The sequence below is a fragment of the Plectropomus leopardus genome, chromosome 7 (genome assembly GCF_008729295.1).
Source record: "Plectropomus leopardus isolate mb chromosome 7, YSFRI_Pleo_2.0, whole genome shotgun sequence".
Classification (NCBI taxonomy): Eukaryota; Metazoa; Chordata; class Actinopteri; order Perciformes; family Serranidae; genus Plectropomus; species Plectropomus leopardus.
Window position 1 is genome coordinate 35,137,737 of NC_056469.1, and position 24,406 is coordinate 35,162,142.

A 24,406-nucleotide genomic window follows, 5' to 3' on the forward strand; every position below is an offset into this window, starting at 1 on the left:
TTTTCTTGTTATTTTTTAATGATATGTGAGCATTCCTTCCCCCCGTCGACACACACGGACAGCCAGGAGACATGAGGACAGTCAGAAATGGACTCATGGTTTCTCTTTTAAAAACAGCTCGTTTTCTTTTCTTTAAAGAACTGCAGGATTTTTATTAGACTTGCGAATGTCGCGGTGGAAGAGAGAAACAGAGAGAGAGAGAGAGAGAGAGAGAGAGTTTAACTATCATCACAACAGTGTGTGTGCGTGTGTGTGTGTGTGTGTGTGTTGTTCGTGTGCGTGTGTGTTTTGTGTGTGTGTTTGTGTGTGTGCGTGCTGTACACTGAGTCTTTATTTCCCAGTGGGGTTCACTGGTGGAGTCCCAGCCGGTCGGTGGTGTCAGCTGGTTTTTGGCGGCGCTCCCTCAGTACTCGCTCAGGTTGTGCCATTTGGAGATCTGCCGGCGGGGGTTTTCGCAGACCTCCCTCCAGTGGGAGGCTCCGGAGGGGGCGGGGCTGTGGAGGCCGAGCAGCAGGCGGCCCAGCACCTCGTTCTTGGTGGTCCGGTCGAAGTCAACCACCAGGAACTCCACGGAGATCTCGGGCAGCAGCTCGGGCGGGATGTCGTAGATGAAGGACTCGTTGAAGACCGGGTTCAGCGTGCACTTCTTCACGTGGGTCTTCTTCTTGGCGATGCGCTTTCGTCCGTAGAAGACGTTCACCTTCACGTACGGATCTGAGGAGGAAAGAAAGCAATACAGTTGATTTGTGACGTCACAAACTTCACTTACATGAATCAATAAATCACAATGACACTAAAATTTAACACACAGAGCTGTGTCTTTAATTTTAAACTGTTTACTGTGTCAATAAAATCTTCATGTCGTCATATGGAGATCCGTCAGATATCGTGATTTTTGTGTCCCATTATCTCATTCAAACAAATCTGTAACCAGCTGGTCAAAGGAACTTCAAAAAGGTTGGTAACCAAAAAGAGAATAAATGTGTATGAATAACTAACCGCAATATGAATATTTTTCCATGATTTCACCTGTGATAACATGACTCACCTGTGAAAACATGACTCACCTGTGATAACATGACTCACCTGTGATAACATGACTCACCTGTGATAACATGACTCACCTGTGATAATATGACTCACCTGTGATAATATGACTCACCTGTGAGTCGTCCAGACAGCTCAGCTGCTACAGAAACAGTTTCATAATCTAATGGTTTTGGGTTCAAATCCCATCGTGACTGTTGATTTTTGTTTTTTTCCAGTTTAGGTTTTTTTTTTTAAAGTAGCTATTTATTTTTTTCTGATTTGTAATTTCAGCAGATTCTCTTTCCTGTTTTTAATGGATGTAGTATGTGTGGATTCAGGCTGACAAATACATTTCTTAAACAAGTTCAGGGCTTCGGCCCAAAGTCGTGTTCATGGATGAAAGTTTAATTCTTGAGTGCAAAACTCAGAAAGTTCCTCACAGTTCAATCAGCTCAGCTAGTAGAGGAAGAGCTTCACAACCTGAAGGTTGTGTGTTCAAATCCCAGCTGAGTCCTTTCTCCTCCTGAGAAAACACTTTTTTTTTTGTTTTAAATAGATTTTATACGTGTAGTTTAAGGGAGTCAGGAGGTTTTGAAAGTGCTAAGTTATCTCAAGGTTATTGTTTCAACTCTGACCTCTGCTACTGGTTTTCGTTTTCTTCTCCTGTTAGGCCTTTAAAAAAGAAATAAATAAAACCTTTAAGAGCGGTTTCTTTTTCTTGAGACAATTCTATCTTTCCTGTTTTTAATGTATTTTATGTGTGTGGTTTGAGAGAGATAAACAATCCCTCAAAGGTACTTTTTCAGTCAAATTCAGGGCTTCACCCCAAAGCTGTATTTATGGGTTAAAATCTAATTCTTCTGTGTGAGACTCAGCTAACATCTCAGAGTCCAGACAGCTCAGCAGGCAGACAGAAACATCTTTGTTCACTACGTATTTAGTTATTTGGCACTAGGTTAGTGTGATCGGCATCATTTTATTTGATCATCGTTGTTCTTTCGTAAACCACCAGGACTGACGGAGGGACCGGAGGATGATTTGCTCTCGTCTGTGATATTCTGTAACGTTTTCACTTTGTAGGACTTAACGTTGAATCAGTAAATAACAGCACCCCCTTATCAGCTTTAAAATCTGAAGGCTGTGCCTTCAAATCGCACTGTTAAACACCATTAACTGTAAATTGATGAAGGTGTTGCTTTCCATCTGTTGGGAGTGTTTCATGAAGGTGCCTTTTACTGTGAAAAGCTTGTTGTAAATGAGCCAAACAAAGTAAACAGTTACTCAGCAGAAATAAAAATAACCACTGCCTGTGGGAGTTGAACACAATCTTCAAATTATAAAACTCCTTTTGTACACTTGAGCTGTCTGAACAGAACAAACTCACTGATCAATGAACACAACTTTGGGTTAAAGTCAGATATACAAAAACACGATGCAGTCTCCTCTAGGCCAAACAATAAAGGAAAAAAGTTTATACACTTTGTTATCTCCTCTAGTTAAGGGTTTTTTTAAACCTCAAAAACGTTACCTTTCCTGGCTTTTAATGTGAGCCAATCCTATCGTTGCTTTTGAGAGGTTTTGAATGAAGTACCTGTTAATCATGACAGCCCCCTCAATTATTGTAGCCAACTAAAATGGTTTCTGACAATAATCTTGTCACATAAAGCAAGCCTTTTTCCATCCGTCTTTCTTTACTTTCATGACACTGGGGAGGAATCGCAGGAGGCCTCCCGCTCAGTGTCAATGCCAACACGTGGTGTGTGTCTCCATCTAATGGTTCAGTTGTGGGAATGAAACATTTAATTTAATTCATATTTTTCTTTGAATGAGAAAATGTATGGAGGCCTGATAAAAAATAACTGGAGAAAAAACAAAGCAGAGCCAAGTGAGAGTTGAACCCACAACCTTTACGCTGTGAGGCACCGCCTCTCTTAACTGCTGTCAGAAAGAGTCTCACACACAAGAATTAAACATCATCCAGGAACTCATCTTTGGGTTGAAGCCCTGAATTTGACTGAAGAATTAAAGCTTTTTGAAGGATTGTTGTCTCCCTTAAACCACACATATAACGTCTTCTACAAACAGGACAGACTGCATTTGTACATCCACAAAAAGATGTTTTTGAAGATCTGATCCCTGTTTCAGCAGCAGCTGAGCTGTCTGGACTCTGAGACCTGGTCTGAGTCTCACACAGAAGAATCAGACTGTGATCCATGAACACGACTTTGGGCTGAAGCCTTAAAGCTGAAGCTTTAACTGGAGGAGAAAACCGAGTGAGGAAAGTTTCAGTCCACATGTGGTTCAGCCAGAGGAGACCACATCATGTTTTCTTCCGTCTGATCTCATGTTGATGAAGGTGAAGTTTCTTCTTCATCTCTCTGGCTCTTTGCCTTCAACTGCTGGAAAAGACGGTCCAGTGGGAAGGACGCCGACCAGCAACCTGGAGCCTTGGGTTCAAAACCCACCTGAGGTACGCCACTCACGTGTGTGTGTGAAGGATGAGTGTGTAACTGCGTTGCGTTCGTCGTTGCGATTTCAACTTGCGAATTTCCAAATTTCAACTTGCGTATTTCTGGATTTCCACCAGCAGTCAACAAGGAAGCATCAAGAAGTTTGTGAGTACATCTCCACCTCGGTGGGTCAAGCTAGCTAGCTATGCTAGCTAGCTAGCTTGATGCTTCTTACATTTCTGGAATTAAGTTGAAGTATTTTGAGAAAAAAAACGTGGTAATATTACAAAAATGTAGGTTTCATTTTGCTATAAAAAGTGTCACACAGTAGGGTGACCAATGAAGAAGGAAACAGGTGAGTCCATGTTATCAAAGGAAATTCCTCTGAAATGTGAAAAAAACAGTAACTGTGTCCTGCCTGAACAAATACACTTTTTTTATGTTTTATGTTGAAGCTTGCTGTCTGAAGTAAAGTAAAGTCTAAGTTAAGAAAAAGAGTCAATCAAGTGTAAATCAAAGAAAAAGCCGAAAGAAACAGTAAAAACTGAGCTTTAAACTAGAGAAACTCGGCTGGGGGACTCACTTGCTGACAGGCCGGTGATGTCCATCTTAGGGAGGTGTCGAGCCTTCAGGACGACCACGCTGAGACGATGAGACACCGGCTGGTAGGACAGAGACGCCAGCAGCTCTCCACGACTCTCACACTGAAAAAACACAAAAACATTCAGTATGTTTCTTCAAAGCGATGCAAAATATCAGAGGCAGAGGAGGTAATCAGATACTTTACTGCAGTAAAATTACAACTTCCACAATAGGCAGGTTTCTGTCGCAGATTTACACAAAACTTAGTGACGTTTTTGAAATGTCGAAAAAACTTAATTGCGAGCTGACTGTGTTTCCACTCAGTGATGTCATGTGACTTCTCCTCTGGTGATAACATCCCAGTAACCATGGCGATGGATGTTCAAAACATCAGCAGCTTTATTTCTACTGCAGCCACCAAACCAGCCGCCATTATTTCCAATCCGAGGCCACGTAGGCGTGTTATGGAGCCATGATGGAAAGACGAGCCCCTTATATGTGGGAGTAGCCACGTATGAGGGATTTCTGGGAGATGTAGTCAACGATTTCACAGAGGAATTGTGGGTTAAAAACTTTCTCAGAGTTATGTGATGCAATAACAGCTCTTGTAGCTCCTGCTGCATCATGAGGGAGCCAGTTCCTGTGACCTCACAGCGTCATGTGACCTCACAGCATCATGTGACCTCACAGCGTCATGTGACCTCACAGCGTCATGTGACTTCACAGCATCATGTGACCTCACAGCGTCATGTGACCTCACAGCATCATGTGACCTCACAGCGTCATGTGACTTCACAGCATCATGTGACCTCACAGCGTCATGTGACCTCACAGCATCATGTGACCTCACAGCATCATGTGACCTCACAGCGTCATGTGACTTCACAGCATCATGTGACCTCACAGCGTCATGTGAAAAACAGCCCTGTTTTCAGCTTCCTGTTTGAAACTGAATCTGAGTTTGTTTCTGTGATTTTTATCAACCTTTCGAACCCTCACAGAAGACGTAAACACAACAGCTGATCGGCACATTTCACATCATCGTGTCAGAGTGAGAGCTCAGCTCGGCTTATTCAGCCGCATGTTCGCAACTTTAACCTGATAAACACAGAACAGCGGGGAGACTGTCACCGAGACAGACCGTCATCGGATTATATCGACTGCTCTGGGGTCAGGCCGGCTCGTTGCCATGGTGACACACAGCTGCTGACAGCACCATCACTTAGTCAGGGTCAGGACAACAACACACACCCACACACACACACACACACACACACACACACACACACACAGAGGAGAGTGTTTTCACATTTAAGTGAAGTCACACTGGAATTAATCACCACTGTTTTTCTCTCTCTCTGTTTTCTCTTTCTGCGAGTTTCAGCTTCCTCTGTGTAATTTACCACTTTTATTTATTTACAGGGTTTTTAGGTGTACACTATGTTACATAATCATCAATATTAATAACAACTGTTGCTTCATATGGAACCTAAATAATCCTTCAGTAACTCCTCCTTTCTCTGTTAAATATTTACGTTTGTCTTTGGTCAGATGCTTTTGTTAAAAGGAACATACAAATGAATAAATTAATGAATTAACAGACTAAAATGTCTTCCAGTAGACAACAACACAACTGCATCACTAAAACTGGACTAAAGTGTAACTCTGGAACACTGATTCCCAACCTGGAAGGCCGTCTTTAATTTAAGGGGTTTAAGAAGACTTAAATAAATAAATAGTGAGTCTATAGTTCAGTATTTAATTCATTTCCTAAATGAATAAATAAAATAAATAAATTTAACTAAATGAAATCAATTTTCAGTTAAGATTAAAATATCAATTAATATTTATTAATATCAGTTTAATTTAACTGATATTCATTAATAATTTAATCAGTTTTTTAAATTGCATTAAAATGTCTGCAGTTAAAACAACCAAACAGTGTCGGGGAGATGAAAACGTGGGATCTGCCCAAAGAAAAGCCTTTTAAATATGTATTATTGTTAAAAACTTTTTAAAAACACATGGCAAAGACAAAGAATAACATAAAAAGTCCCTATAAGTATCTGGAAAGCTCATCTCAGATTCAATATTCACAGGAAATAGATTGCTCTAAATGTATCCAAATTTTAAAGAGAGTTGCAGTGTAAGGTTTTTGACAAACTCAGCTCTAGCTCTTATACTAATTCTGTTGGATCGGCAGTACAAAGAACTCCCGAGGCTACAGTACGTCTACAAGGACAACTGAAATATGCAGTTATCCTTTTGCGCAGTGCGCAGGCCTTCAGTGTGAGGATGTGTGCTGCGTGGCTGGCAGGAGGACGCCGCTCGCTGCAGTAGTAGATCAGCTGTAGTGAGTTTTTATCAAAAACACACTTCCTAGTGTGAGCTTTTCCTGCTTTGGTTTTCAGACTGTGGTCAGAAAGCACAGGGGAGACACTTTATCTTCTCCAAGTGATGGAGTCGGTACTCACTTCTTAGCAAACGTCTGTTGTAGGGGACATTAAGTATGTGTATTTCTTTTTTGTGTCTGTGTGTGTGTGTGTGTGTGTGTGTGTGTGTGTGTGGTCTATGATGTAACATTGCTCACAGATGATAGGAATCAGGTGTTTTAAGGTCAGGGTAGAGGGGGAAATCATTATGACTACAGCTGCTGGAACAGCAGAACTGTAACCGTAAGCCGAACCCTGAGTACAGCAGAGCATACGCACCTAAAATACTCTGGATCACTTCACGTTTCACATCAAATCAGCAAGGTAATCAACTCTGTCTTTGTCATCATGCTGTAATTACATCATCTAAAGATACACCATTGTTTTGGACAGTCACTTATTATCTGGATGAATGTCAAGAACGTTGTTTCCACCTTTGCAGGTGACTGTATATTGAATTTTATCGACAGTCACGACACCTCCACTCAGCAGCTGGTACACATGTAGGAAGCTTCTGCTGATCTTGAGGGGCTGCAGAAATTATAAATGCACAAACTGCAAACTCAAAATCTTCACTGCAAAACCTAAACTCTTCTCTGCTCCAGTGTCTCTGTCGTCCACTCGCGGTATTGAGCCGTCACTCTGATCTCTGTTTCTATCTCTCACTCTTACCCACAGACACAGCATGTGCTGGCTCTGCCGTTCTCCAAATGACCTTCACTACTCTTAAAACACAACAGAATACCTAGAAACGCAAAACGCACGTGGGAAAGCTAAATAGTTACTATCTAGTTACTAGCTAGTATCGCTAACAAGCCACCCACCCACGCTGCAATCAGCGACTGGAAACTGATCCTCATGATGTATTTTTTTATGAATGTCGGCGGATAACAATAATGGCATCCGTAACAAAAACGTACTAAAAAATTAAACAGTACGATCCTTTATCATCCCGCAGATGGACACATGCACGCTTACTTCACTGCTCACAAGGTCAAGATCTGTGGACTAACTGGAGTAACCAGGTCATAATTTCTGTAAACAAATATTGCTGTTGAGTTTTTCAAATCTATTTTTTGGTGCTTTGAGCCGAGCGCCATCTGTCTCCATTATATTGGAGAGAAGGGGTAGAAATTTAAGACTAATTTTACAAAGAAAATTTTTAGATTGAGAAAAATTTTGCTCAAATGTTTATTGTAACATAAAACTTTACATTTTTGGTCCGATGAAATAGTTAGATCTGGTTATAATTTGGAAATACCTATTATTTATTAGTGATTTTTATTATTGATTTTGTGTGTCTCACTCCGTTTGTGGGATTATTCCACATGCTAATACCCATCATGAAGAGTGTAAGAAGAGGGATTTTTTTAAATAGATGTTTCCATTTTTTGAGATTTTACAATGTAACGTCAAAAAAAATCATATTTTCAATGTCTTAGCATTTTAAGACTTTTAAAAGATGTAAGACATCAATTAAGGCCTTATGTTTAGATAAATTTGATTAATTAGACGAACAGATGAATTCAATGCCTTTTTCGGCATTTTAAGGATCCACAGGAACCCTGATCTAGACTGATAAACAGGACTACAGGTCAGAGGAAAAACACGTATTTTGGATTTTAGGGTGAACTGTCCCTTTAAGGACGGGATAAACTTCTCTATTCTCACAGCCGTCACTCACCTGCATGTTCCTCTTGGTGATCTGCTGGCTCAGGTGGACTCGGCCCGTGCTCGGGTCCACGCCCTTCAGCGGCACCACGGCCTCCCCGATGACATCATCTCTGGCGAAGCGGTCGAAACTGAGAACCAGGAAGTGCAGCGTGAGCTCGGGCAGCGAGCTGTAGGCCACGCCGTAGAAGGTGAAGGTCTCATCGAACAGTGGGTCCAGGGTCTTCCTCAGCACGCGGGTCTTGACGCGGTGCTTCTTCTCCGGCAGGATGGTCATCTTCACGTAGGGGTCTGAGCTGCCCGCCTGCTCGTCCATGGCGGGGAGGCCCCGGGCCCCAACAATGGTCACCACCAGGGCCTTCTTAGGGAAGTTGTAGTCGACGGTGAGGCTGATGGCGCCCAGGCTGGGCTCGGGCTCAGGCTCCGAGGAGGCGGGGGTGAAGGGGGACGCCGTCTTGCTGCTGGTCTGGCTACTGCTGGCCGAGCTGCTGTCCAGGCAGCAGTAGTCGGCGCGAACCGGCAGCGCCCGCTCCACCCGAGCCTGACCGTGTGCGGGCGGCACCAGGTGACTCATCTGCAGCTGCCCCGGGACGTCCAGGATGTTGTTTTCAGCGTCCACCAGCACCATGCCCCGCCCTGTGCCAGCGGAGGAGGGGCAGCCTCGCTCTCCGTCACGGTCGGTGCGGTCCACGCGCCGGATGCCTCGTACAATCCTCTTGCTGCTGCTGAGGGATTCTGGGTAAATGCTGATGCCCTTCAGCATGTGGATGAACTTGTAGGGGGGGTCTTCGGCGTCGCAGTAACGATCGCCGTGCAGCTTGTAGCGCCCCGTGACGCGCAGGTAACGGCGCTGACAGAAAGACCAGAGCAGAACCAGAACCACCACAACCAAAACCAGAACACCAGCCCCCAGGAAGCCCGCCAGGACCGGAGACATGGCTGAGACAGAGGGACAGAGACAGAGAAGAGACATGTTAGAGATCATATGAAACCACCGTTCAGTTTATTATCTGAGTGATAATTAATCAGCAACAATTCTGATTAACATTCTGACTACACTGACTGTGACAGGTCACCTGGTGGAAATAGCATGTATTTCCTCCATATGCCAAATATGGTCAAAATGACCTCATCAGGTGGAAAATAGTCAAAATGACAAATTCAGAGTCAAAAGCCCAGAATGACACCCAGAAATAATACAAGTCCTGTTTTTCTGCTCTGATGGCTGTGGGATCAAAAATGTCAGTTTGAATGGGTTTCAATGGAGCATTTTTTGACCTGAACGTTTCCATTGAGGTCAAAGAAATGTGTTCAGGTAAGGTGATTGTATTTTTACTCTCTGACTGCACCAGCCATCTCCTCGCTGAGTCAGCAATGATGAAACCATCCTGGTTTACACAGTGACGACATCACGAGGGATGACATAATCGTTCAAAACCGTAACATCATTTCCAAACAGTGATGTCATCACATCGATCCTCCTGAGGTCTCATTAAAAACATCAGAGGACCGAAGGGATCCCTGCTGGGAGGAGGAGGAGGAGGAGGGGGAGGGGGAGGAGGAGGAGGATAGGGAGAGAGTGAGAGCGGGGCTCATGTAGGAGGAAAACGGAAAAAGACGAGGAGCAGGGAGGAGGGGTTTGTGGAGGTCTTTGTTTGCTGTGTACAGAGGAGTATTGTTGTACTGATGTGTCCCTGGAGGAGGCGCACACATACACACATGCACACATACACACATGCACACACAGACACACGCGCACACAGACACACACACACACAGATAGACATTACCACACTGGCCTGAGTATGAGAGCACCCTAATAATGGGAACAGCTGTTTTCTTTCTCGTCCTGCTGGTAAAGTGTCTCTGAGATATTATTAATCATATTATCTGATTGATAAGAAGAGAGTTCATCATCCATAAAGCAGAACATTTGTGTAAGATTTCTTTGAGTCTCTCTCGATCTCTCCTGATTTTCTCTGAGAGCTAATTATGGTCTGTTGAACCGTCTCTTTAAGTCTGTTTCTGCAGTCAAGACACGAAACTGATTTCACTCATCTTGAACTTTGCTGGTTTCACGCTTTCTTAAACGTGAGAGTTCAATGCTTGTCTTTGTCATACATGATAATGAACAGGTTTAAGATTTTAGCGATCTTATAACTTTAGTGCAAGCACACTGTGCGACCTGGGTCTAATAAACTTGGGTACGAAATAATATTGTTCTCATTCTTACATTTTATTACAACTTGACCACGAGTCCAGATAGGACAAAGCTTTGGCCCAGATCCGGACCACGGTCCGCAAGTTGGTGATAGCTGCTGTATGCAAACAAAAGCAGAGTAAACTAACTCCAGCATATATAAGATTAAAAATGTATTTAGGATTCTGTTTTTTTTCTCACAAACACTGAAATGACATCCACCCTCTGCAAAAAAACAAAAACAAACAAACATATAAAAAACCCTAATATCCCAAACCCTAAATTGAAAACAAAATACCTGACCAATTAACGAATATCTGAATATTTGGTCGACAATGACAGATGACAAAGATTAAGATGTGAAAATATTCTCGATACAGCATCCACTTGGATTGATATTGATTTTTGGGGGGATTTAGGCCTTTTTTAAAGTGTCTAAAATCCATTTAGCTGCTGCCCCCCCTCCACTGAAGTGCACTGCTTAGTTTGAGTGCATGCAAACCGCCATGAACTGAGAGGAACACACTTACTATGGATAAGTAAATCATTTAACCCCAGTTAAAAAAAATCTGAACTATCCTTTTAAAACAACAATCAACCCATAATGCAACACTCTTTGTAGGAGACGCTCTAAACCTGATTCTGACCCTGTCCTTAAAACCAAAACCATCAAACAGCCTTATTAATAAGACTGGACAAAATGTTCATTCTTTATGATTTTATACACTTTATAAAAACAGTGATCAATTCTCAAGCAAATAATAGATTAATTTCTGAAAACACTCGTCCTTAATTACAGTAACACTGCTGAGACAATGCTCCACATTAATCACATCTATTAAACGAGCAGACTTCATTAACACAGTTAATTATACACATTAACACATCACTGATTAAAATCTACTTTTAGCTCCTTTAATCACAAAACAGACTCCTAAAAATCCTCCTTCCTGTTGTTGTAGGCGTTCATTCAGACCCCATCAGATGATGTCATGTTTTGGAAAGAGCTGAAAGCAGCTGAGCTCGCTGCCTAGCAACACACACACACACACATGCACACACACACACACACACACACACACACACACACACACTGAGCTGTGAGGCTTTAACAGTCCACTGAGTAACACTGAGGATAAACTAACAGGACTCACAGTGACAGGAAGAGTTTCTGATCTGCAGCAACAACTTTCATTTATCACATCCAGTACTCGCTCTTCATTGGCTGGGTGAGAGCCAATAGGAAGCCAGCGCTGTACTAAATCACTTCTTTTTTTTTTTTTAAATTAAACCGCAAAAAAAAAAGTCTGCAAAAATATGTGATAATCTATCAGTTATTAGTCTTGACTTTCGAGCTAACACTCGTTTCTCAGTTGTGGGGTTGTCGTGCGTTATTTATGTCTATATATGTCTCATATGTTGATTATTGTGTTTTTTTTGTTTTGTTTGTTTTATTGTTAAGCACTTTGTAACCCATGTTTTGAGTGATCTATAAATAAATAATTATTATTATTATTATTATTATTGTTGTTGTTATTGTTATTATTATTATATCTCAGTATACTAAATCTCTTTGGACTGCTGACACCTGAAGACTGAAAAACTGAGATGGACATTTTTTATTATTTGCTGATACTGTCTAGGCCAAATAATTAATCAGTTAATCAGATAAATAATCAGCATATTAATTTACAAAAAACCAAGGGTTGCTTGCTTATTAATATTATCGATCTGAAACAAAGTTAACCTAAAACAAATGAAGTTCGTAGCTCGTTTCAGTTGAGGCCTGAGTGACTTCAGTAAAGCTACATCACATAACTTTTTCACCACGAGGAAGGAAAAACCAGAAATATGTTTAATCAGTTTAAGTTATGTTGTTTGTATCTGAGGATCTTTGTTAGTCACTGTCTCGTTAAAAAGTAGAGAAGATGAAGACTGATATTATGACCTTAAAGGTTAAAAGATGGTTTATACAATATTTGAAAAAAAATAACATTACACTAAATGAGAGATGGAAAAAATCAGCATGATTGTGACCGACTGTAGGCGGGTTTCCATTAAAGATTTGTGCAAAACTTAAGCGATATTTTCAAAATGTCAATAAAACATAATTGTGAGATGACTGCAACCTCTCTGGCAATAACTTCCCAGTAACCATGGCGATGGATGTTCAAAGCATCAGCAGCTTTATTTCTACTGCAGCCACCGCACTAGCCCTCATTATTTCCAATCCAAGGCCACGTAGGCGTGTTACGGAGCCGTGATGGAAAGACGAGCCCCTTATATGTGGGAGCGGCCACGTATGAGGGATTTCTGGGAGATGTAGTCCAAGATTTCACAGAGGAATTGTGGATTTCAAAACTTTCTCAGAGTTATGTGATGCAATAACAGCTCTTGTAGCTCCTGCTGCATCATGGGAGCCAGTTCCTGTGACCTCACACGTCATGTGACCTCACAGCATCATGTGACCTCACAGTGTCATATAACCTAGAAAAGACTAAAAAGTATTTCAATTGCAGTTTCGCGAAATATGGGCTTTTCGAATCACCTGAAATACAACCTCATGCAAGCGTAAAAAACTCTTTTGCGATAAATGGAAGTTTTTTTAAATTGCTGTGTTTCCAGTAGGCGTATTTTGTATCTGCAAATTCAATTAGCGCAATTTGAGGGTTAAAGGAAACGTCGCCTAATGTTTATGATCCCTGTCATTCTTCACTATTGATATTTCAATTATTTGTTATATTTATTCTAAATAATTACATAAAAGTACCAATCACATTATATCCCAGTTAGCCAAAAAATCCTGGCCGAGTATTGTCCTAAAGTCGTGCTGCGTCTGGTTGCTCGACTTGGCTGAGACTCAGGATGACGCCCCAGAATGAGGCCACATACACTTGCCCGTAATTAAAAATGACCTCGCCCAGACTGGGCACACTGTTAGAAATAAGTTGTGCCGCACATGGTTGCCAAACTCGTCTGAGACTCGAGATGAATCGGGCGAATAAACAGGTGCGATTCCTGCTGCCGACACGTAGACATGTATTTGTTTTTAAAGACAGCTCTGTCAGTCTGGACTCTGCTCACATGTGGTCTGTTAAATTTTAAATATTAAATGTTTATCATCTACAGGAATGATCGGTTCCTTGTTTCTTTGTCTTTTCCGCTCTGATGGCAGACTGCATGTAAACACTTCCATAAAATAATAATAATAAAAGCATGATACTGTATATTTTTGTGATATCTTATCATTTTCACAACGTGTCTTATTCTGATCCATTTGATCACATCCTGAGTGATTTGCTGTTTGCAAATAATGAAAACTTTCACGATGGATTATTTAATCAATCAATCATTTGGTCTTAAAACATCAAAAATGCTGAGGACTTTAAAAAGGAATATTATTAAAGGAATTAATATAAATGTTATTATTATTTGATTGTACAGCGCTTTGGTCAACTCTGGTTGTTTTTATACTTGATTTATGATTAAACCTGATTTGATTTAAACTAGTTTCTATATTACATTAAGAAAAGGAGTGAAGAGTATCAAAGTCTAAATGCATCAATGTCTCTCTTCAAAGATAAGATCTGTCATTTCTTCAAAACGTGAACATTAGATGCACTTTCTGTAACTGTAAAGAAGAAACGATTAATATGTGATTGTAGATTGTTTTCATTTGCAAAGGCATTTTTCAAAACATTTTGAAAAAGATTTCACACTGAAAGAAATAAATAATTTACTCATTTTTAAAAATCCTGATTACACTGCTGAGGAAAAATACAGTTAACTTGACTATCATTTTTGTAAAATATTACATACATAAAATGGTTAAACTTCAAAGACTAACCTTCTTTTATATTTTCAGACACAAGACTTAACAATAGAAAAATGAAGACTATTAGATTATTTAGACAATTTAATTCAATCTGTTTAGAGGAAACTGAAGCTTTTTATTCCTCTTGTTTCTTTCTTTTTCCTACATTTTATTTATTATTTGACTGAACTTATTTCTTTCTAATGAAATATGTTGATACAGCTTGTATGGTTAATAAATGTACACGTGTTGAATGTATTCAATAAAGTCTGAGAAAAATCTCCTCTGCTGATGTAAAGTAGACTATCCTCCTGTTTCATTTTTTAAGACACAAAACTGTAACCATTGAAAATTGAAAACTCAATAATTAGAAATTGGCAAAAAGTACTGCTATCATTTACACATTTCACTTTTAGTCCATCTTTTTAGCAGAACGTGATGGTTTTTATCTTTGTTGTTTCTTTCTTTTCCCTGCATTGTATTTATCAATTAATCAATTAATTTTTTGTATGAAATATTTATGTGAAAATCCCATAAATGATGAATGTACATGTGTTGAGTGTATTCAATAAACTCTGTGAAAAAAAACGAAAAAAAAATCTCTGCTGATGAAAAGTACAACTAACTTTATTTTACCAAATTATTATCTACATACACTGATTTATCTTATAAGACTACACTTCTTTTATATTTTCAAAGACACAAAACTACTGACAATTTAAAAGTGTCAAAAACAAGATTATTTACACATTTAGCTTTTATTCCATCTGTTTAACAGACCCTGAAGCTTTTTATTTTTTTTAGTTTCTATCTTTGCATTTTAATTATCTTAACGTGTGTGTGTGTGTGTGTGTGTGTGTGTGTGTGTGTGTGGCCATGAGACGGTCCCTGTGTCCCCACACAACTGCGCCGGGTACAGACATGACGTCACCCTGATACCCACCCTGAGTGGCACGCGCACGCACACTGACGAGGCCTCACGAGAAATGCAGACGGTGCGTCGGAGCGCGTGAACGCCCTGTTTGACGCGGACGGTGTTATTTTTATTTGTGCACACGTTCATCACGTTATTGTGTTTTTGAACAAATATCCACTTTAGACACCAAACGGTTAACCTAATTTCCTCTGTGTGTGTCCCTGTTTTGGATAAGCCCAAATGTTTGTTTTATCCGACATGTCTGCTGTACAATAATCACCTTAAAACTGATTTTATCGACGACAAACGACATTAACCGACAGAAAAATGATTTCTGCGGTAAACGTGAGTGAAACCGCTTCACTGAGCGGGAGCAGACAGCGAGGATGACAGGGCGTTTTAACCAGACACACCTGTTACACTGACGCTCGGTTAAAATAAAAAGACGGATAAAACAACACTTGAGGTCTTTTAAAGGCCGTTTTGGGTGAAGCGGAGAAGCAGAAAGGGCCTGGCTCTCACCGTAGGCGGGTCCCAGCTCGATGATGTCCGCCATTTTGTGGGTTTGTGGCAGCAGGGCACGGTCCTGACGGAGCGGGAACGAGAGCGGAGAGATGGAGAGGACACCGACTGACTACCGGCCCCGCGCTTACTTCACATCCATAGAGAGGCGACGGGGAGAGAAAATCACCGAAAACGAGCCGCTGGTCCCGGAGGATGAAGCCCTCATGCGTCCGCTGACGGAGCCGTCGGTGTCTCTGTCGGTGCTCCGCTCGGTGCGCAGTGATGCTCGCGCTCGGATGCAGGGAGGCTGCGCGGAGGAGCTCGCGATGAGACTGGACAGAGATGGTGTGTTTGAACAGATGAATCACTCCACAGAGAAAAAAAATGACCAGCCCAAGTATTTACTCAAGCTGTCATAATGATGATAATCAGGGCCGGCTCTACCCAATTTGGTGCCCGCCCTAACCCTAACCCGCAACCCGCACCCAATAACGACACATCACGTGCTCACACATAATTTAGGAACAGTCACTGTCACACATTTTTTGAACAAGTCATGTTTATTTATTTGTAATGTTAATATATTTTTCTACACAGAAAACACTAAGTGAGGGCGCCAGTGGGCATAGAAAATTATTATTTTATTATTATTTTCCCTCGAGGCCAAGGGGGACTGGCGGCGCCCCTCCAGCAGATGGCGCCCTAGGCGACTGCCTATATCGCCTATGCAAGAGCCGGCCCTGATGATAATAATAATAACAATAATAATAATAATAATAGTGTTGTTATGATTATGGTTTTTCTATCATTTTGATCATAAATTGATTTTATTTAAACTAGTTTTTTATTTGTTTTATCAAGATGTTTTATTTATTTATCAACATTTTGCGTTTAGTGGTTCTTAGAAACTACTAAACACAAAATGTTGATAAATAAATAAAACGATGTCACTTCACTTTTCTAAATTTTTTTTTTTTTTTTTTTTGTCGATTTATTTATCAACTCACCCTCAAGCCGGGTGAAGTTTAATAGTCTACAAAACACTGCCAGAGTTTCATGGGGAAAAGGTGTCGCGCTCATCACCCAAACAATTGAAGCAAATAGTGATCAGGATTCAGATGTTAAAAACAAAAGCATTGTAAAACCACAAAATGTCTGTTATCATCATCATCATCATTTTTATTATTATTATTATTATTATTATTATTATTATTATTATTATTATTATTAGCATTAGCATTATTAGCATTATTGTTGTTGTTGTTAGACAGACAGACAGACGAATAGATAGAAAGATACTTTATTAATACTTTTATATCAGAAAATTGCATTTTTTAAGGCAGTTCATTCAAAACATAACTGCACATCCCTATCAACAGGAAAGAAAAATATATTATTATTATTATTATTGTTATTATTATTGTTGTTGTTGTTACTATATCCACCACAGGGGCGTCCACAGGGCATTATTGCAGCGTTTATTTCGGGTGCATCATGACTGCAGTTTTCTGTTGACCTGTCGTCGAGCTTCTTTGGTTTCCAGATATGTGAACAGAGTGAGACCTCTCTGTATTCTCCTCCTCGCCGGAGTGGTCCTCGCGGGAGTGGAGGCCCCGCCCCCTGTGCTGCGTCACTACAGAGTTAGATAATAAACAGGAACTGTACTTATAAGTACAAAAACATTTAATATCTTAATATACATCAGACGGACATCTGATTATAAATGTTTCATTCAAACAGGAAGTTAACTGAAATTTCCAGCTTATCATCATTTTATTTATTTATGTATTTGTTTGTTTATTTATTTATTGAATAAACCTTTGAATTTGTGCTTTTGTTTTCACCAGGGAGAAGCCAGAAAAGTTTTTGTGCTGAGATCTCCCTCATAAAAAACATAGGCTTCGAGGTTTATTTGTTGTCATTGAAGGCCATACAATAAAACGCAGTTGTAATCATTTCATGCAACATAAGGCAGAATAAATAAAAAAGTCAGCCTTGTGCACTTGTTTAGTCTGAATCAGGGGGAATGTAAACAACAGCAAAAAAAGAAAAAAATGGTTAATTATCTGACCAGATATTAACATTGACAAAGGGGATCTTTTGCAATAATTAAAGGTCAACAAACCAATAAGATGTAATATTTAGTTTATAAACCACCTTTAAAACTTTTATCTTAATCAAAATAGAAAGTAAATGAGTAATGTGAACGAGTTGCCTTTTGGCTGGCCTCTACACTACCTGTTTTTAATTCCCATCTTTAAAACTCATTTTATTGTCTGGCTTTTAAATCACGAGTGTTGCCTTTTATTATTATTGTCATTTTGTATTTTAAACTGGCCTTTGTGTTGCTTTTAGATTGTTTATATAGGTGTAGTTTATATTTTATTTTACTAATTTGTTTTCTATCTTTGTGCTTTACCGTGTTGTTTTAATGGTTTTTGCTTTTTGTACAACACTTTGGTCAACTAATGTTTCTAAATGTGATCTATAAATAAATTTGAAATGGTTTTGAATATGATTTTACATGATGTAATTTTACAGTATCATGTTTCTCCCAAATATATTACTGTTATAAATCAGTAGAATACACAATGCCTATAATTCATAAGAAACAGAATTATATGTGTCAATGCAGTTTAGTCAAGGCACCAACAGACAGTGCAGAAACCTAATAATACACATAAAGCACCAAATTTACTGCTGATAAGAGAAAGTTAAGTTCTCAATGCTCCTGAAGCTCCTACAGTCTGTTAGAGTCTGGATCCATGTTTTCTTTTTATGGTTGTGTTAATATGTGCAATTAGATGTGCTGTTGATATAATATGCTTCCTCCAGTAGTAAACAAACTCTAACTACATAAATTGTGCTTTCTATAGGAGGATTTATCTGCATTTCTAGAGGCGATCACACAGCAACATCATCAATCCAATACAAGAAGGAACTGGAGACGGGGACGACGATGACTGTCGCGAGGCAGGAGGTAACAGTCTCGTGAGAGTGAGATGTTAAAAATGTCAGTTATAACATTAACTAGCTGATCAACACAAGTTTTTAGTACACGTCCAGGTATGTTGTCTGGGCCTGCGGACTTGTTTTATATTCACTCTCTCAGCAGGAGTTTTCTCACATCTGCTGTGGCCACTGAGCGTGGCCGGTCCTCTGGAGGCAGAGTAGACTTCACAGCTGAGTCCTTTTTGAGGAGGTCAAAGCGAGCATAAATGTGTTCAGCTCGTCCAGCAGCGTGGCCTCACATGGTTCACAGTTCTGCTCTGCAGGCAATCGAAAAACAATCTATAACCTACTTTTAGCTGGTTTAAAAAATATGCACTAATTTGAGTGGAAAAGGGGTATTAGACACAAACTGATCAACCCCAGCTGGGCCACCTGGGTTAGGGTATCTGATATTGAAAGACCTGAAACACCACCTGACCCCGGATTACATCACTGATGTTGTATCTAAGTTGCACTGTAAGGAGTGTATCAGAAACAATAAAGTGAGCCTGTATGCAGAATGACTGTGGCAGGATCTCAGTATACACGCAGCTGTTCTGCGAGGACGCAGAGTCTGCAGCACCACAATGACAGAGGCACCATGAAGATAAAGGAGCTGTTAAATATTTGTTTGTCACATTTATTGTAACTCAATTGTAAGATGATTTTTCCTTTAATTTCTGCTGAATGTTGCCATCACTTCTGATTAGAATTGATGGATTTCTTGTACAGATAAACCTTCCCGCTGATGTATCGCCCCTTTTGCTGCAGCTCCTCAGCTCTCTCAATGCTCAGATGTGGGTTTTCCATGTATTTGTCCGTCTCGTTGATTCCTACTTGAGTCCACAGTCCCTCGTCCTCCATCAGCTGCAGCTCTCTCTCCAGTTCCTTCTTGTATTGGATTGATGATGTTGCTGTGTGATCGCCTCTAGAAATGCAGATAAAACCTCCTGTAGAAAGCACAGTTTTTATGTAGTTATAGTTTGTTATTATATAAACAACACGTCAACGACACGTCCAAACTCTAACAGACTGTACACTTTCTCTCACCAGCTGTAAATTTGGTGTTTTATATGTATTATTAGGTTTCTTCACCGTCTGTTAAGGCCTTGACTGAGCTGCATCGACACATATAACTCTGTTTCTTATAAATTATAAGCTTTGTGTATTCTACTTATTTATAACAGCAAATATATTCGGAGGAACTTAATCCTGCCCTAAAATTTGTAGATTTTTTTTTAATCAGCATATTTACAAAATGTTCATTGAATAAATGTATGTCATTTGTTTTCCTGACAAAGAGAGACAACACTCCAGTCTGATGCAAAATTATCACACAGACACACAAAAGGACCACAAGGAGATGCAACACAGCTACAAGATGACAAAAAACAACCACAAAGTGACACAGAATGACTATAAAGGGACACGAGATGCAAAACAAATAAATTACGCAAAATCATCACAAAGTGACCCATAAATACCAAAATGAGGCTGGGTTCGCCCAGCTGAAGTGGGATGTAGGGGATTTGTAGCTGGATCAGCTGTCTCTCTCCTGGGGGAACTGGGAGTACGGGGACAGAGTTTGAGAAATGTCAGATGAGGCCGTTAAATCCAGTCAGTGGATTTGGATTAGGGGGGACAATGGTAGTTGGGGACCAGCAGGGGGACCCACTGAACGGACAACTCCTGGAGATCAGGTGGAGAGATCCACCAATCAGTCCTCTCAGGAGAAAATCCAGGAAGTGTGAAGGTATTTAGGAGTGGGAGTGGCCTGTTGAGTCTCTTTGTGTGAGTGTGAGACCATGTGTGTTGGTTGTCCATTCACCCTTATTCCCTTAGCTTAGCTTGAGTCTTGTATGTGAGTTGTAGTATTTTGGCAATTTGTGATGCATGTGCTAGGGAAGGTAGCATCAGCACAGTCACTACCTGGAGTCTGCATAAATAGAGCCTGGGTCTGTTGAAGGTGGTATTGCTGTTTGGGCTGTGATAGCCATGTGATAGCCAGCCTAGCTAGTTTAGTTAGCTCAGTTTAGCCTCCTGGGGGATAGCCATGTGTTAGCTTAGCTTAGCTTTGTATCTGTGGTAGCCTGTGGTATCTGTCTGTGGCTGTGATAGCCATGTGATAACTAGCCTAGCTAGCATGGCTAGCATAGCTTAGCCTTAGCCTTGTATCTGTGATAGCCAATGTTATAGTGTAGCTTAGCCTTGTAAACTGTGATAGCTTTGTAGTAGTTTAGCTTGTATCTGTGTAGTTTAGCCTTGTATTGATAGCTTTGTAGTTAGTTTAGCCTTGTATCTGTGATAGCTTTGTAGTAGTTTAGCCTTGTATCTGTGATAGCTTTGTAGTAGTTTAGCCTTGTATCTGTGATAGCTTTGTAGTAGTTTAGCCTTGTATCTGTGAAGCTTTGTAGTAGTTTGTTTGTAGCTGTGTAGTGATAGCCATGTGGTACTGCCAGCTGGTGCTGCCACTACCTGGAGCTCGCATTAACCGAGCCAGGGTCTGTTGAAGGTGGCAGGGCTGTTTGGGCTGCATAGGAGCAGTGAGAGCTGAGCACTAGGGGAGCAGCTTTGTTCACTGCCTAGCCTCCTGGAGGTTGTTGTGGGACCAACTAGGTGAAACACTGATGAAAGGAGGTTCCCACCTGATGACCCCAAAGATGTGTTAGTCTTCTCTCTCTGACTCTCTCTGACTCTCTCTGACTGACCTCTCTCTGACCTCTCTCTGACTCTCTCTGACTCTCTCTGACTCTCTCTGACCTCTCTCTGGCATTCATATTTAGGTCATAATTGCTGATCAGTGACCCTAGGATCCTCATTGAGTGCTTATCCTTTTCTGGAGCACAAGTCTCTTGTGTTTAAGTTGAATTTTACCTGCATCTGTGCCTGTGTTGGGCCTCAGTTTAAGTAAGACACTGAAGCTGAAAGGCTCCAGGTTTTCATTATCTGTTCTTCGGTATCACTAACGATGTTCACCTGGCTGATAAAAGCGGTTGTTGGTTACCTGGTTTGGCGGCGGCGCAGAGCTCTCTGACAACACTGACCGGTGCAAACCCAACATCCATCGCACCGGCGATGATCACTGCATCAAACATATCTGAAACCAGGAGAACACAGGAAGAAGAGCAAAGATTCAGTGACCAGAAATCACTGTTTTAACCCTTAAAGATGAGCCGTGGGTGAATCAGAGCGTATGAAGTGTGAGTATAGTGTACCAGTCTGTGCAGGCAGTTGTTCTGGTCCCAGTAAGGCCAGTTTGAGCTCCCGATAGAGGCCTGTCTTAGCAGCGAGTTCCAGCATGCCTTTACTGCCGTCCACTCCAGTAAAGTCCCTGAAGCCCAGTTCAACCATCTAGAAACACAAGGACAGGATGTTTTACATGAGAGCATGTCGTTGGTGCGTGTGAAGGCTTTTTACTATCTCACATGACTGCATTTCACACAGTAGTGAATTTCTGTTACTGTATTATATGTAATATTTTCATGTGTATGTTTAAATGTTCTTCACCACATTATATGAGAACATTTCAGGAGTGTGTGAGAATAATAATTTAGTTGCTTGTGTGAGAGTCGCTCACTTGTGTATGTGTGTGTGTGTGTGTTGCGTTTCAGTTGCGTGTGTGTGTGGTTTTCAGTTGTGTAGGTGAATGGGATTGTTTTCATGTGTGAATGTGTGAGGTAATTCTGAATAATGTCCCTCACGGCCCCTCATACATCTCAGCCAGCTCCTCTGCAGGAATAAGGTGACCAGGACTGCAGAACTGGGATGACTCTTGACTCTACAGTAAAGTTGATTATCGAGGAACACCGAGCGTCTCTGTTTAAGTGTTTCTGGCTCACCAGTTTAGCGACCTGTCCAGACCCACAGGCCACGTCCAAAACGCGAGCCTCTTCACGATTCCCAGAGAAGTTGGCATCCAGGATATTGACTGCCAGATTTGGTGATCTGTAGTTCATTAGCTTCATATCCTGTTAATGTGACATTAAACAGTTGTGTTATTGACACAGTTACTCTGATCATCGGTGTGACGATTTTTCGGCCTCTTGCCAACCCTACGGCTGAATCACAGCTGTTATGGCGTGCAGTGCAAGTACTTTTGAGTCAGTCCTCGCTCTGAGGCACGCCCTAACCCTAATCCTACCCCCGTACCCTAACCCCTAACCCTAACCCTAACCTGCAGCCGTCCCCCAATATAAATGACCCCCCCCCCGAAAGTGAGAGAGGGAGACAGCTGGAGACGAGGACTCGCTCCACACGTTTTATATATAAAAAAAAACAAAATCTTTCTTAGGTAAAAAAACACATCAATTGAATTTTTTTTAGGTGATTATTATATTATATTTAACTTCTATCCTTATATCCCCCTAAATCCTACACACTGGGCCTGCAGAGGCAACAGAGAATGTGTGTTTGATGCTTAAAAGACAGTTTGTTTTTTAGTGTTTCCTTCAAGTCTCCATCTGACCTGAAGGAGGACAAGTTTCTGTCCACTGACCTGGTTGTATGTCTCTGCCCACGTGTCATAAAACTTGGACGTCAGCTGTGAATCGAAGCCTTCGAGGGTCTGATGGAGGGCTTTGACGTCGTCCACAGTTCTGCTGCCGTCTGACATGATGAGGAGACGTCAAACCTACTGAAGAGGAGACTGAACTTACGTCAGTTCTAATTTAGGTTCAAGTTTTGGTCCCCAGCACAAATTGTGTCTCTTTTCTCTTTTGCTTTTTGTATTTTAACATTTTAAGAACATGAATTTTCATTCACTCAATCTTTATTTAGTCTTGATGGATCATTGAGAGCGAACTCTCATTCACAATGACACGGAGAAAAATTCATCACACAAAAAAAAATAAAACATAAAAGTGCACAACAAGAAGAGTAATAAAATAATCTAATCAATACACTTAATATAAGTAAAATAATAATAAGACAGTTGCAGCCAGGGGTGGAGCAGCAATTTCAAATGTGGGGGGTTCTTGACAGTAGCTTATACGCTATTTATTATCCTCTTGCTAATATGCTGTTACTTAGCCACAGAAGACGACTGTATTTGGTTTTTAGCTTTGCTGAACTAGCAACTATTAAAATTTGAGGCATTATGCTTAGATAATACGATGTTAATGGATGACTTTTTGGGGGGGTTCGCCCAGGGCGCAAAACTACCCAGGACCGCCTCTGCAGATGGCCACCAGCATTGTGAGCCGTCAATATTTGGTTGAATGTAGGTTGTGATGTGACCATAATTTAAATCAGAACAATGTTTGATGCCAACTTTAACGTGGTGTCTTAAGCCCTGATGCAGCCTGATTGTGATAAAAGGATGAAAAGAGTTGGTACTCACCTGAGCGAAAGAGTTGAAAGAGTGTGAGAGACCACTCACAGCAGGCTCAAGGGGCACTTTTCTGCTGAAAAAAAACCAGCTTAACCAGATCAAGGTATGTTTGCATAATTTACGATGGTCACAGCAGTTTAGCCCCTTTGTGTTAGTGAATGGGACATAGATGAAACTAATGCTGCATTCCAGACAGCACCAAAGTCCAGATACATTTTTAGTAACGTTCAGAACATGTTTCTGAGGCCTGAGATTACAAAACATTTTTTAAAATGAAAATGTAATGTGATGTGATGTGATGTGATGTGATGCAATTTAAAAATAATGAAATAAAGTGGATGTTTATAGAGAATGTTACCCTAACTTTAAGAGGAACGTTCTGGAAACTGGAAGAAAACATCGCATTGTACCATTCTCACAATGGTTTAAACCAAAAAATGCTGGCTGCGATGGCAGCGTTCATGGAGGCCAGAGAGGTACACATTGTG

At 40.8% G+C, this 24,406-nt stretch overlaps 2 protein-coding genes across 3 annotated transcripts; both read right to left on the bottom strand.

Moving 5' to 3' along the window:
• Nucleotides 1-268: 268 nt before the first annotated feature.
• Nucleotides 269-15,877, bottom strand: syt11b (synaptotagmin XIb). Its single transcript, XM_042490011.1, has 4 exons — nt 15,617-15,877; nt 8,178-9,103; nt 4,063-4,183; nt 269-714 (listed from the first exon to the last, which is right to left on the bottom strand). The coding sequence occupies exons 1-4, from the start codon at nt 15,648-15,650 to the stop codon at nt 404-406; spliced, it is 1,392 nt and encodes a 463-aa protein (XP_042345945.1). The 5' UTR covers nt 15,651-15,877; the 3' UTR covers nt 269-403.
• Nucleotides 15,878-17,056: 1,179 nt separating this feature from the next.
• Nucleotides 17,057-23,213, bottom strand: LOC121946266 (methyltransferase-like protein 27). Of its 2 annotated transcripts, none has more exons than XM_042490767.1 (5): nt 23,085-23,213; nt 22,429-22,557; nt 21,805-21,940; nt 21,594-21,686; nt 17,057-17,231 (listed from the first exon to the last, which is right to left on the bottom strand). In XM_042490767.1, the coding sequence occupies exons 1-5, from the start codon at nt 23,199-23,201 to the stop codon at nt 17,077-17,079; spliced, it is 630 nt and encodes a 209-aa protein (XP_042346701.1). In that variant the 5' UTR covers nt 23,202-23,213; the 3' UTR covers nt 17,057-17,076. The 2 variants fall into 2 exon arrangements, with proteins under 2 accessions (XP_042346701.1, XP_042346700.1); XM_042490766.1 differs by lacking the exon at nt 17,057-17,231 and adding an exon at nt 19,254-19,539.
• Between the last annotated feature and the right edge of the window lie 1,193 nt (nt 23,214-24,406).

Coding starts and splice junctions, on each gene's coding strand:
- syt11b (XM_042490011.1), bottom strand. CDS start 15,650: ATGGCGGACATCATCGAGCTGGGACCCGCCTACG. Junction 9,104..15,616: donor CGAGCTGGGACCCGCCTACG/GTGAGAGCCAGG, acceptor CCTCTGTCTCAG/CCATGTCTCCGGTCCTGGCG. Junction 715..4,062: donor CATCACCGGCCTGTCAGCAA/GTGAGTCCCCCA, acceptor TTTCCTCCTCAG/ATCCGTACGTGAAGGTGAAC.
- LOC121946266 (XM_042490766.1), bottom strand. CDS start 23,201: ATGTCAGACGGCAGCAGAACTGTGGACGACGTCAAAGCCCTCCATCAG. Junction 21,687..21,804: donor ACAACTGCCTGCACAGACTG/GTACACTATACT, acceptor TCCTGGTTTCAG/ATATGTTTGATGCAGTGATC. Junction 19,540..21,593: donor CTGCGCCGCCGCCAAACCAG/GTAACCAACAAC, acceptor TGCTTTCTACAG/GAGGTTTTATCTGCATTTCT.